Here is a 12,037-nt window from a genome sequence, read left to right as displayed (position 1 = left end):
TCCTTCTCACGGTTGATCACATTTTGTTAATATAATCATTGGTTCATAAATATTTGTGTTTCTATTTTTTAGTTATTAGAAACAATGCTGCTCCAAACACTCATGAACACATTTTTATGTGAACATATCTTCACTTCTCTTGGGTACATTTACCTAGGAGTGGAGTTACTGAATCGTACAATACTTCATGGTAAGCCTTTACGGAATTGCCACTGTTTTCCAAAGCAGCTGCATCATTTTAAAATCCCACCAGCCATATATGAGGGTTCCAATTTCTCCACATCCTCCCCGACCCTTGTGATATTTGTCTTTTGGGTGTGAAGTGGTATCTCATTATGGTTTTCATTTACATTACCCTCATGGCTAATGATGTCAAGCATCTTTTCAGGTGCTTATTGGCCATTTTTGTTGTATATCTTCTTTGGAGAGATGGCTGTTCAGATAATGTGCCCATTTTTAATTGTTATTATTTGCTTTTAGAGTTGTAAAAATTCTTTATATATAGGGGTGGGCAAAGTAGGTTTATAGTTGTAAGGACAAAGACATTCGGGTTATGATCATTACAACAGCTTTATTAATTCTGTGTTTTGTGTACTCAACAACTGTAAATCTACTCTTGCCCACCCCTGTATTCTGGATATAAACTCCTTATCAAATCTGTGATTTGTTAGTATTTTCTTTTTATTTAAAAAATATTTATTTTTAGAGAGAGAAGGGAGGAAGAAAGAGAGGGAGAGCAACACCAATGTGTGAGAGAAACATCAATCACCTGCCTCTTGCACGCACCCCAACCAAGGACTGGGCCTGCAACCAAGGCACATGCCCTGACTGGGAATCAAACTGGCGACCCTTTGCCTACAGGATGACACTCAACCAACCAATCTATGCTGGCCAGGGCTTGACTTGCCAGTATTTTCTTGCATTCTGTGGGCTGTCTTCTCATTTTCTTGATAATATCATTTATAGCTCTAAATTTTAAAATTTTGATGATTTATTTTTTTCTTTTGTCGCTTCTGCTTTTGTTGTCATATCTAAGGAATCATTGCCTAATACAAGGTCATCAAGATTTATTCTTATGTTTTCTTCTAAGAGTTTTATAGATTTAGTTCTTACAATTAGATAGATGATCCATTTGGAGTTAATTTTTGCATGTAGTGTGAGGAAGAGGTCCAACTATAATCTTTTGCATGTAGCTATCCAGTTGCTCCAACACCATTTGTTGAAAATCCTATTGTTTCCTCATTAAACCATCTTGGCATCTTTGAAATCTTGGTATCCATGGCACATGTGTTTATTTCTGGACTGTCAATTTGATGCCATTGGTCTATATTTCTATCCTTATGCCAGTAACACACTGTGTTGTTTACTATAGTTTTGTAGTTTAGTTTTGAAATCAGGAACTTTGTTCTTTTTCAAGACTATTTTGCTTACTGTATTCCTTGAATTTCCCTCTGAATTTTAGGACTAACTTGCCCATTTGCATAGGAAACCGGCAGGAATTGTGACAGAGAGGAATTGTGTTCAATCTGTGGGTCAGTTTGGGGATTACTGCCATCTTTACAATATTAGCCTTCCAATCCATGAATATGGGATGCCTTTCCATTTATTTAGACCACTTTAATTTGTTTTAACAATGTTTTGTAGTTTTCAGGGAATACATTTTGTACTTTTTTGTTAAATTTATTAAGTATTTTATCCTTTTTGATGCTATTGTAAATGAAATTGTTTTTTCAATTTCATTTTGGATTATTTGCTACTGATGTATAGACACAATTGACTTTGTATGTTACATTTTAAAAGTTTTTCAGTTTAAATTTCTAATATGGTAAAAAATTGATAGATATAACCTATATAAACAAACCTCTTTGAGGTCATCAATAATTTTGAAGGGTATACAGGAGTTCTAACCTGGAAGTATTTGAGAACCACTGCTTTACTCAGTTATAGCTAGTACAAATAAAATTCACATATTTAAAATATAGAATTCAATTAGTTTTGATATATGTGTACATTTAAGGAATCCATTATCACATCACGATAATAAAAATATCCATCACCCCTAAAAGTTTCTTCCTGTCCTTAGTAACTTAGTCATCCCAGTACATGCAATAAAAATTAAAAAAAAAATCAGAGAAATTATCTAAACCTGAGATCTAGGATTTGACAGACACACGGGCTTCCTTTATGCAGAACACCAAGGCTTCCCTCATGCAGTGAGCAGGTAGAAAATTACATAGTACTGAAATGGGCCTTTGAGTGACTAAGCAATATCAGAGAGTATATTTTTTGGAATAAAGGGTCTACTAAGTAACTGCTACTGTTGGAGTATCTGCTGTAGGGGAAGATCCCTTGCATTTTCTCTGAGGTAGAAAGACGTGGGAAAGATTGGTGGAAGCAGAAGGATGCTAAATGGCACTAGGGTCTGGAAGGGAATGGGGTGGAAGGAAGGCAGTCTTATTCTTAGACTCTGCCCTTTAACAGGATGGAATATGTTTCAGCCTGATAGCCATATGCATAGCTATGGTTGGCTTGGCTGAAAGGGATAGCCAGTTGCTTTTTATAAAATAATCAGGCACATCAGTTTGGAAGGTGAAAGATCATGGTATCTTTCTCATATAGCTGAGGACTGCTTTTATGAGTGAAGGTTAAAGGCCTTTGAGGAAAAGAGAAATGTGTACCTTGCCTGAAGCTATCCTTTAAACAAAAAAAGATTTTATTTATTTATTTTTAGAGAGAGGGGGAGGGAGGGAGAAAAAGAGAGAAACATTGATTAGTTGCCTTTCATACTGGGGACTGAACGTGCAACCCAGGCACGTGCCCTGACTGGGAATTGAACCCATGACTTTTTGCTTTGTGGGATGATGCCCAACCAACTGAGCCACACTGATCAGGGCTGAAGCTATCCTTTTGATAGCAGTAAAGTTCTAGTTCCTATATTATAAAAACTTTTATTTTCATAGGGTCTTGGAGTTCCCAGGTGTTGTACAGAAGGTCAACAAAGCTCTTTCCCTGTCACCAGTTTCTTCCTCTAATAAAGGAAAGAGAGAAATGACAAGCCTGTTGAACTTCTGCTCTTTGACTCCATTTCTTCCCATCATCAAGAAATCCCTCACCTCCCAGGAATGGAGAAACCAAGCTCTTCTGATGAGGTGTGAACAAGTTTTTCTGGAGTCTGTCTTGAAACACAGCTGGGGAATGCAGTATAGACATCAGAGACAGGGAAGGAAAAAGAACTATACATTGGGATCTGTAGAAGCAAAGAAAAAAAATGGTACTTATCACAACAAATCCTTTTGGAACTAAGTAATATAAATACATTTGTAAAATTTATTATATGTGTATAAATATAATTTATTGAGTATTTTCTGTGTTGAGCCCTGTACTAAGCAATTTATATGTATTTTCTCATTTAAACTTCACAATAATCTTATGAGGTAGGTACTCTTATGCCCATTTTATAGACTATATTATTGATTGCTTTTTAGTTGCTTTATCTACATTTATGATCCAGCTAGTTTGTGAACTTCTGACTAGACGTCACCTTACATTTACATGTGAGGATAATCTGGTTGTGGTACTTCTTATCGATGACTACCAGGGTTGATGTGAAGAAGAGACCTCACTATACAGGGACTGTTTCAGTCTGTCATTTTCTCATGCATGAATTCATTATTTGCTGATGCCCCCTCTGCCAGATCCTGGGCCAGACATGCATGGTTGAGAGATGAATAAACCACAATCTGTGCCTTGATGGAGCTCCCTTACCTGGCACAATTTGGAAAATTCTCCTTACCTTTACAGTTAAACTCCCTGAGAGAGTTGTCTATGCTTACTATCATCAATTCCTCTCTTTCTAGTCTTTTGTTTTTATTTTTTTAATGATAGACTGATGATTTTAATGTAAGAGTTTTAAAAAAGTTCAACCAATATGATTTCAGAGTTCACACTACAATTAATCTTATTTTATTTAAAAACCGAGATGTAATCCATGTATTATAAAGTTAATCCTTTGAAAGTGTTCAATTCAGTGGTTTTTAATATATTCAGAGTTGTACATTCATCATCACTATGTAATTCCAGACCATTTTTATCACCTCTAAAAGGTCATTACAAAACACAAATATATAATGTGCTCTGTAAGCTGGAAAGCACCAAACACATGTAAAGAATCTTCTTGGGGGTTTTGCTCAGAGAGACTTTGCTGGTCAGTGATGTGAATCAGGATACATACCCGTGATCCTGGGGTCTCTCCCCCACGTCTTGCTTGCTTTTCTTCTTTGAAGCGCATCAAACTCTCCAAAGGGGAGATAGCAACTTTTACCTGCCCCTGGCACTCTCCACTGAAGTCTGTGATATTGTACCAGCCGCAGATATACTGGAAACCAGAGAGAAGTGGGGAGAGGTCCACCGAGGCAAAGCCAATTACCCTCTCCTCATCTGCGGGGAAAGAGAAGAGCTGGGTAGTGCGTCTGGGTATGTCCTGCCACTGAGATTAGATGCTGCATACAGAGAAACTGATTTATGGGGACTGGGAAGTTTAGTGATTCCAAAATTAACAAAAGACAGAGATAATGAGGATGAGAGAGACTAACCACCACAGCCTGCTTTCACCATTATGAATGAATTCACTGTTTGTATGGCAGGGAAAAGCTGGCAGGGTCAAGATTTGTCCTCTTGATATAGACAACTGGAAAACACCCTTAAACATATGAAATACTTATTCTTTTCCATAGGTCATCATGTCTCATTGATTTCCCTCAAAGCAGTGAGTCTTTAAAGAAAGCATTTGAAAATGGCAATAAACACATACCTATCAGCAATTGAATCTAAAAGACAAACAAGAAGAGACAGAATCATGGATATAGAAAGCCTCTGGATGGTTGCCAGATGGAGGGGGTTTGGGGCAATGGGTGAAGAGGTGAGTGGATTAAGAGGTACAAACAGGTAGTTACAGAATAGCCATGGGAATGTACAGTATAGGAAATGGAGTAGCCGAAGAATATATGTATGACCCACAGACATGAACAGAGGTGAGGGGAGGGTTGCTGGGTGGGGGGAAAAGAGGGAAAAATTGGGACAACTATAATGGCACAATCAATAGAATATTTAAAAAATAAATAAACTGAGCTTTCAAAAAAAAAGAAGACAGGTGTGTGGAGCCTAACTAAATAAAGCAGGGGTTCCTAGTGTTCATTCAGAGAAAATCTATTTATAATCAGCTCCTGCTGCTTTTATGAGGTTGGGGTGGGGTGGGGACATAATTAAATCCCAGGAAGCAGCATGGGAAGAATCATAAAAACCAGACCTACTGTGTCACTTCTGAACAGGAGCACAGGAGGAGAGACAGGGTCAGTTGATTTCACTTATACTCTGACTACTCTCAGGTCTTTTGTTAGCCTTTGGGGTTAGCCCTAAAAACCTATTACTAGCAAACAAAAATGGTGATGCTGCAGATGACTCAAAACAACTGGGGTCTGGAATCACGCCCTAGCAAGAACCTTAAAGCAACCAGATTTACATGAGTTCCTATGTATAGGAGTTGTCAGATAGCTGGATGCCCTCACCACCTTATTTTTCTGAGTCACCCAATGTTACCAATGTGAAGTACAAATGGTGAAGGCTATAGAGCCAGTCAAACCTGGGTTCAAATCCTAACTCCATCAATTCATAGGTATATAACCTTAGACAAGCCACTGAACTTCCTTGGGCTTCAGCTTTGCATCTATAAAACTGAACTAATTTTTACCTTGCAGGATTAGAGGTGTCTGTAAAGTTCTTAGCATACTGCCATTCACTAATAAAAACAAAGACTGAGACAGTGTTTACTAAGCATCAGGCATCCATTTCATCCTCCCCAAACCCTGTGAGGTAGGTACTATTATCATCCCTATTTTATAGAAAAGGAACCTGAATCAACAAAAGTCACGTCATTCACCCAAGGCCATACTTCTTTGGAAGGGGCAGAACTGGTATTTAAATTTAAAGAGTGTGGCTTCAGAGTTTGTGTTCTTCACACTGTTGTATTAATGCCTCTTAATAAATGGTGGCTGAGTAAAACTAGGTTCAAGGACCATAATGTCAGTACCTCTGTCCTAGGAGAGTTTTCAAATGGAGGAAGGATCAGCTGTCAGACTCTAGTCTTGTGTACTGCCTGAAAATGCTAGGGTCTTGGCTAATAAGCCAGAGTTAACAGAAGGCATAACATCATGCAAATGGGGTAGAAATCACTTGGGTATGGCATGATGTGCATTATGATAGTTGAGATACAACTGGAAAGACTCAAACATACTTGGATTTCTGTGCTAAGAATGTAGACAAACAGGGCTCTAGCTGGCGTAGCTCAGTGGATTGAGCGTGGGCTGTGAACCAAAGTGTCACAGGTTCGATTCCCAGTCAGGCCACATGCCTGGGTTGCAGGCCATGGCCCCCAGCAACCGCACATTGATGTTTCTCTCTCTCTCTCTCTCTCTCCCTCCCTCCCTCCCTTCCCTCTCTAAAAATAAATAAATAAAATCTTAAAAAAAAGAATGTAGTCAAACAAACTATATGCTTTCTAAAGATTTAAATTCCAGTGGCATTCTGTGGGATACCCTCTAACACACATGTGAGTACTCAGCACCATCAGGGCCATTGTTTCACTTAGTTAAAAAAAGAAAACAATTAGCAAACTGTCAATTGTGTGTGAGCTCATTTTTATATCCAGGGTTCATAAAACAGAGTTCATACCTCCTTTATGCCAAACTTTGAAGACCAGAGTTTGCTGTGGGTCCAAAAGAAGCTCTTTTGATAGCCTATGAAGAAAAATAACCACCATAAATTAACTGTGTAGGATGTTTCTGTGGGATGAAGCTTAGATTTGAAGAATGTCTTGTAGTTTGCAATGTACTTTCCTAACACTTCCATTTTACCTTCATGGTCATCTTCTAGGATATATTTTCACAGTTAAAAGGAGGAGATGGAAGCTTAGAGAGGTGAAGTAACTTGCCAAGACTTGAAAACAGGATCCCCTGATAGCTTCCCCCTCAACAATATCTGCCACACTCAAGCTCTGTTTCTCAACACAAGGGAGGGAATGTGGAGAGGGAGCCCCTCCACATGTAATGAACAGTTTTATGGGAGCAGGTAAGAATATGTCTTGTGCCATGGGAATGGGAGAATGGTGAGAGGGGAAAAAGATGGGGGGTGGGCATTTACTGAGTGCCTTGTTTGGGCCAGGCATAGTGTCAAGTGTTATATATACATGTAATCTGCACAAAAACCCATGGCATTTCATGGGAATGAAACGTAACCATGGCATCACTTCAGAAAAGTGAAGTGATTTGCTCAAGCTGACATAAAAGTAAGTGGCAGAGCTGGTATTTGAACACTACTTTGCCTGACTCCAAAGCCATTCTGTGCAGAGGTAAGGCACCAAAATAAGAAAGTGCCCAACTTTAATATCAGAGAAAGAAGTTGATGTGGAATTTACTCACTACCTTTAGTATATTTTATATGACACAAATTACACAGTTTTAAATTACAAAGATTTGCAAAGTTCCAAACCAAGTACCACTGTTCCAGGTAAGCAAGATGGAGAACCAAGGCAAATCAAGAGATTTAATTTCCTTCCCCAGATACCACTAGAGAATTGAGGAGAGTGTACTTCGAGTCCAATGAGAGGCACCATGCTAAAGTGAGACAAACGCCATGTCAGTTTGGAATTCTAGCTGGGTCAGAACACTTACCTTTGAATTCCAGTTTTACCACTGTCACCTGAGTGACCCTGAGCCTGGTTTTCTCTGAGCTCTGTTTTTCTTATCTGTTAAATGGGATAATATTATCTACCTATAAGGTTGCTAGGAGGATCAAATGAAATAATTTTGTGATATAAGAATGATAAACAGTATCATTATTTTTCTTCTAATCTTGCCTCTACTACCTACAGATTATGTAACCTCCTTGGGCCACAGTCTCTACAACTGTAACATGATTGACAGGACTCAACCTCAGATCTTTCGAGTCTTCCACAAGAGATTTAGTGCACAGCTACTGTGTACTATGAGGTAATTTTCCTAAATGTCATCTAATTTGAACCTCATGACTACCCTGCAATTTATCCCATTTTGCAGACGAGCAATCTGAGGTTCAGAGATGTTACGTAACTTGTTCACACAGTTAGTAAATGACAGAGATGGGATTAGAGGCCAAGTGTCTCCAGTTCCAAAGCCCAGCCTCTTCCAACTGCACTGGAGATCTTTTCCAAGGATGTACAAACCACCACCTTTTCTAAGATTAGTTCTCTCTGCCCTCTTCACCTAGATGACACATACATTCTTCCATACTTAGCTGAGGTGTTTTATTTAAGAAGCCCTCCCTGAACTTCTAGCTCTTATCCTCTAAGAATATGGAGCTGAGGGGCAGCATATGCCACTCTATATAATTTTTAAATTTATCTTAGCCATCTTAAATGCCCTGTTTTGATCTAAGCACTGGGAATTAAAGATAATTACAGTCCTACTAAATAATTTTTGAACTGTACTGAGCAGAGCTTAAAAACACCACAATAAAACTTTTAAACCACTGCTAGCTGTAAATTCTCCCATTTTTTAAAAAAATTTATTTTCCAATTACAGTTTACATTCAATATTATTTTGTATTAGTTTCAGGTGTACAGCCTAGTGGTTAGAAAATTATATACTTTACAAAGTGATACCTCTCATATTTCAAGTACCCACCAGGCACCATTTATAGTTATTATAATATAACTGACTCTATTCCCTGTGCTGTACTTTACATCCCTGTGACTATTTTGCAACTACCAATTTGTATTTCTTAATCCCTTCACCTTTTGCTAGCTAAGAATCTAAAAGCACTAGTATTAAAAAACTGCTTGATAAGAAAAGCATTTCCCAGGTCTGCTCAATATTATTGTGTCTATTACATTCTCCACTCTGAGTTTATCTCCTGGAACAAAAAGCCAATTCTAGAAGGCTAATGGAACATCATAAAATACAAACCTTGATTGCTGCTGAAAATTCCAGATGGGAGAATCTGTGTTTTCAACCACGGGGGTATAGACAGGAGATGGCTCCTCAGCTGTGGCAAAGGATACACAACAGCTGGGTACAGATACTTTCCGTTCTGTCAGCGGGCTCCCTGGAAGAGAGCAGAGTGCAGTGATGGGAGTTTCCCTTTTGAATGTGATGGGAGAATGTGATGGGAGTTTCCCTTTCTATAGGTACAAGCAGGACCGGTCCAGCCCTCTCGTACCTTTGGGTCTTTGCTCAACTACTATTTCCTGTATTTGACATGCTTCCAGTGTCCTCACTGTTACTAAAACTGCCCTATCAAGGCTTAGTTCATAAATATTCCCGGACAATAAATGACTTCTCCCATCTCTTTGTATTTTATAGATAATGGAAAATACTGGATTGAGAGGCAAAAGATACAACTGCAAAAAGCCCCAGGCTTAAGAGTCAGATGATCAATTATTAGCTCTGCCATATATATTCTGTGTGACCTTAAGCAAGGCCTATCTAGGCCATAGCTTCCTCAAATGGGGCATATGATACTTACACCTCCTAAGATGCTGAAAATAAATAATAATAGTAGGTAACACTTACAGTATATCACTTACTATGTGCCAGATACTGTTCTAATACCTGTATATGTATTAGTTCCTTTAATCTTTACAACAACCCAATGAGGTAGATATTATTATTATTATCATTATAGATGAAAAACTGGGGTACAGAGAGATTGAACATTTTTTAAGTGGTCACACATGTATTATATGGTAGAACTCAAGTATTCTGGCTCTACAGTTCAAGCTTCCAGCCATAAACTATATTGCCTCTCCTATAGAATAAACAAATGTAAAACACTGAGTACTGTGCTGGTGTTAATTTTTATAAGGTCAGGTTTCCACTGTGGGAGACTTGTCATTAAAACAATTCTCTCTCAAAACAATGCAAACTGAAGATGGCTGGTGATACTAGATAGTTAAACTGAGTTGTCCGACAAATAACCAGTAGCCACATGTGGCTATTTAACTTTAATGAAAATTGAATTAAGACTGAAAATTCAATTCCTTAGTCACACTAGCCATACTTTAAGTGCTCAATAGCCACGGGTGGCAGGTGGCTACCATAATGCACAGGAAAGATGCAGAGCACGACTATTGCAGTGCAAAGTTCTTCTTGACAGTACTAAATAATACAGCCTCCATATAATATAAACTCAATGTACTACTTCTGACCCCTTTTAGCTCTAAAATGCTGTGAATCTCTGGAGTACAGATTCAGGAAAGAGAAAGGAATAAGAAAATAAGTGTGTCAAATATTATTTATGTGATCCAGAGGAACCGATTCTACATGTAGATTCTAACTAGTTTGTCGTCTTTCTACCTGTCTAGCTCAAGGTTTCTCCAAATCCATATTCTCACTTCAACTTGTAGGTGAAGTTAATCTTTGAGGCACCACCCTGCTCCTTCTCTGTCTGGCTGCTCCTGTCAGTACCACTCTTCTGTCTGAAGACCTCGGGATATCCTATGGACACAACGCAATCTGAAGAACAAGCCAAGTTTGGAACTGCTGATTTTACTCTCCTCCGTGAGCAGTTTAACATTTAATAAGGAGCCATTAAAAGATAGGCTCTAGCACCATCTACTCTCAGAAGCCTCTCTTAACTCATAGGCAGAATGACTGAACTTTGTATCCCCAGTTAGATTTATTTCTCCGACTTCACCTTTCTTTTAGGGAAAGAGAGGTACCTGCACCTTCGCTTTGATGTTTTTTCCTCAACCAAAAGGATTTCTGTTAGAGTAGATCCATTCTTTTCAAAAATTTCCACCAAAGTAACAGTAATCTAGAGAAAAATAGACACTAAACTCTAAGTGTTGGGGTTTCTGATACCTTTAAAGAGCAACAATAAGCATGGCATCTATTAGCAGGTTTGTATTCCATCTAAACATTCACAAGGATTTTATATTATCTTCCATAATACAGACCTATTAGTTTAAATGAAAAATAATTTCTCCCCCAACTCTTGGTAAAAAATTGACACATCATGGTATTTGATCTCGTGACTTCTAGTGCCTTAGAGCACTCAACCAGACCAGATGGCATTACTTTTTAGACTGTCTTACAGAGGTTAATTAATAAAGAAAATGAGTGCTAAGGAGAAGAAGAGCCTTGAGATAAAGAACTGACAGAAGGAAGAAGAATGCTAGCCTTAGAAGTAAAACCTGGCCCTGACCTGTGTGGCTCAGTTCGTTGGGCATCATTCTGCAAACTGAAAGGTCAAGGGTTCAAGACTTGGATGGGGCACATGCCTAAGTTGCAGGTGTGATCCCAGTTGGGGCATGTAAGAAAGGCAACCAATCGATGTCTCTCTCATACGTTAATGTTTCTCACTCTCTCTTCCTCCCTCCCTTACCCCTCTCTAAAATCAGAGAGCATGTCCTCCAGCAAAGATAAAATAAGTGAATAAAAAAAAAAAAAAGAAGTGGGATCTGGTAGTGTCTGTGAGGCAGGAGGGAGCTGAGGCATGTATAAGGGTTGCTGAAAAAGCAGAACCTGGAGAAAGGCTTACTCTGGGGGCAAAAAGCTTTATAATCAGAAAGTCTCTGAAGACAGAAGAACTTTATGGGCAACTAAATAAAACAAAAAACCCCCACTGGTTTACAACATGGCAAAGACAGTTTACAAGCATATTCTTTTATTTTTATTTTTTCATTTTTGTAGGCTGGGAAGTAAATGAATAAAGTAATGTTTCTATCTAATCATATCCATTAGCCTGTGTTTCAATGTCCCAAAGCTTAATTAATAGAATACAAGCATATTTTTGAAAGAGCAGGAAAGAAGATTCTAATAAAATGGTAGTAAGCAAAGAATAGTTAATGGAAATCAATAATATAGAGTCCATCATTACAAATATATAATGTACAGAATGGCACTAAATGAGCTATCTTCTTAAAAGTTTTATTTTTAGTGAAACTGAGCAGTATTTATGCAGACTGACATGCTCAGGACCCAATCCCACCTACTTTTACTGCACT

At 38.3% G+C, this 12,037-nt stretch overlaps 1 protein-coding gene and 1 pseudogene across 3 annotated transcripts in view; both read right to left on the bottom strand.

The window, feature by feature from the left end:
* Positions 1-12,037, bottom strand: part of C2CD3 (C2 domain containing 3 centriole elongation regulator) — a 123,074-nt gene that overhangs the window by 31,216 nt on the left and 79,821 nt on the right. For all 3 annotated transcript variants that reach the window (XM_028515806.2, XM_028515804.2, XM_036028819.1), the window contains 4 exons: positions 8,997-9,135; positions 6,727-6,791; positions 4,232-4,437; positions 3,114-3,247 (listed from right to left, as the gene is read on the bottom strand). In XM_028515806.2, coding sequence (XP_028371607.1) covers positions 3,114-3,247; positions 4,232-4,437; positions 6,727-6,791; positions 8,997-9,135 — 544 coding nt within the window. The remainder of the gene's footprint in view (positions 1-3,113; positions 3,248-4,231; positions 4,438-6,726; positions 6,792-8,996; positions 9,136-12,037) is intronic.
* On the bottom strand, positions 11,716-11,829 carry LOC114501158 (annotated as a pseudogene).

This window comes from Phyllostomus discolor, chromosome 6 (genome assembly GCF_004126475.2).
Source record: "Phyllostomus discolor isolate MPI-MPIP mPhyDis1 chromosome 6, mPhyDis1.pri.v3, whole genome shotgun sequence".
NCBI classification, from domain to species: domain Eukaryota; kingdom Metazoa; phylum Chordata; class Mammalia; order Chiroptera; family Phyllostomidae; genus Phyllostomus; species Phyllostomus discolor.
This window is presented reverse-complemented; position numbering and strand designations above follow the sequence as displayed.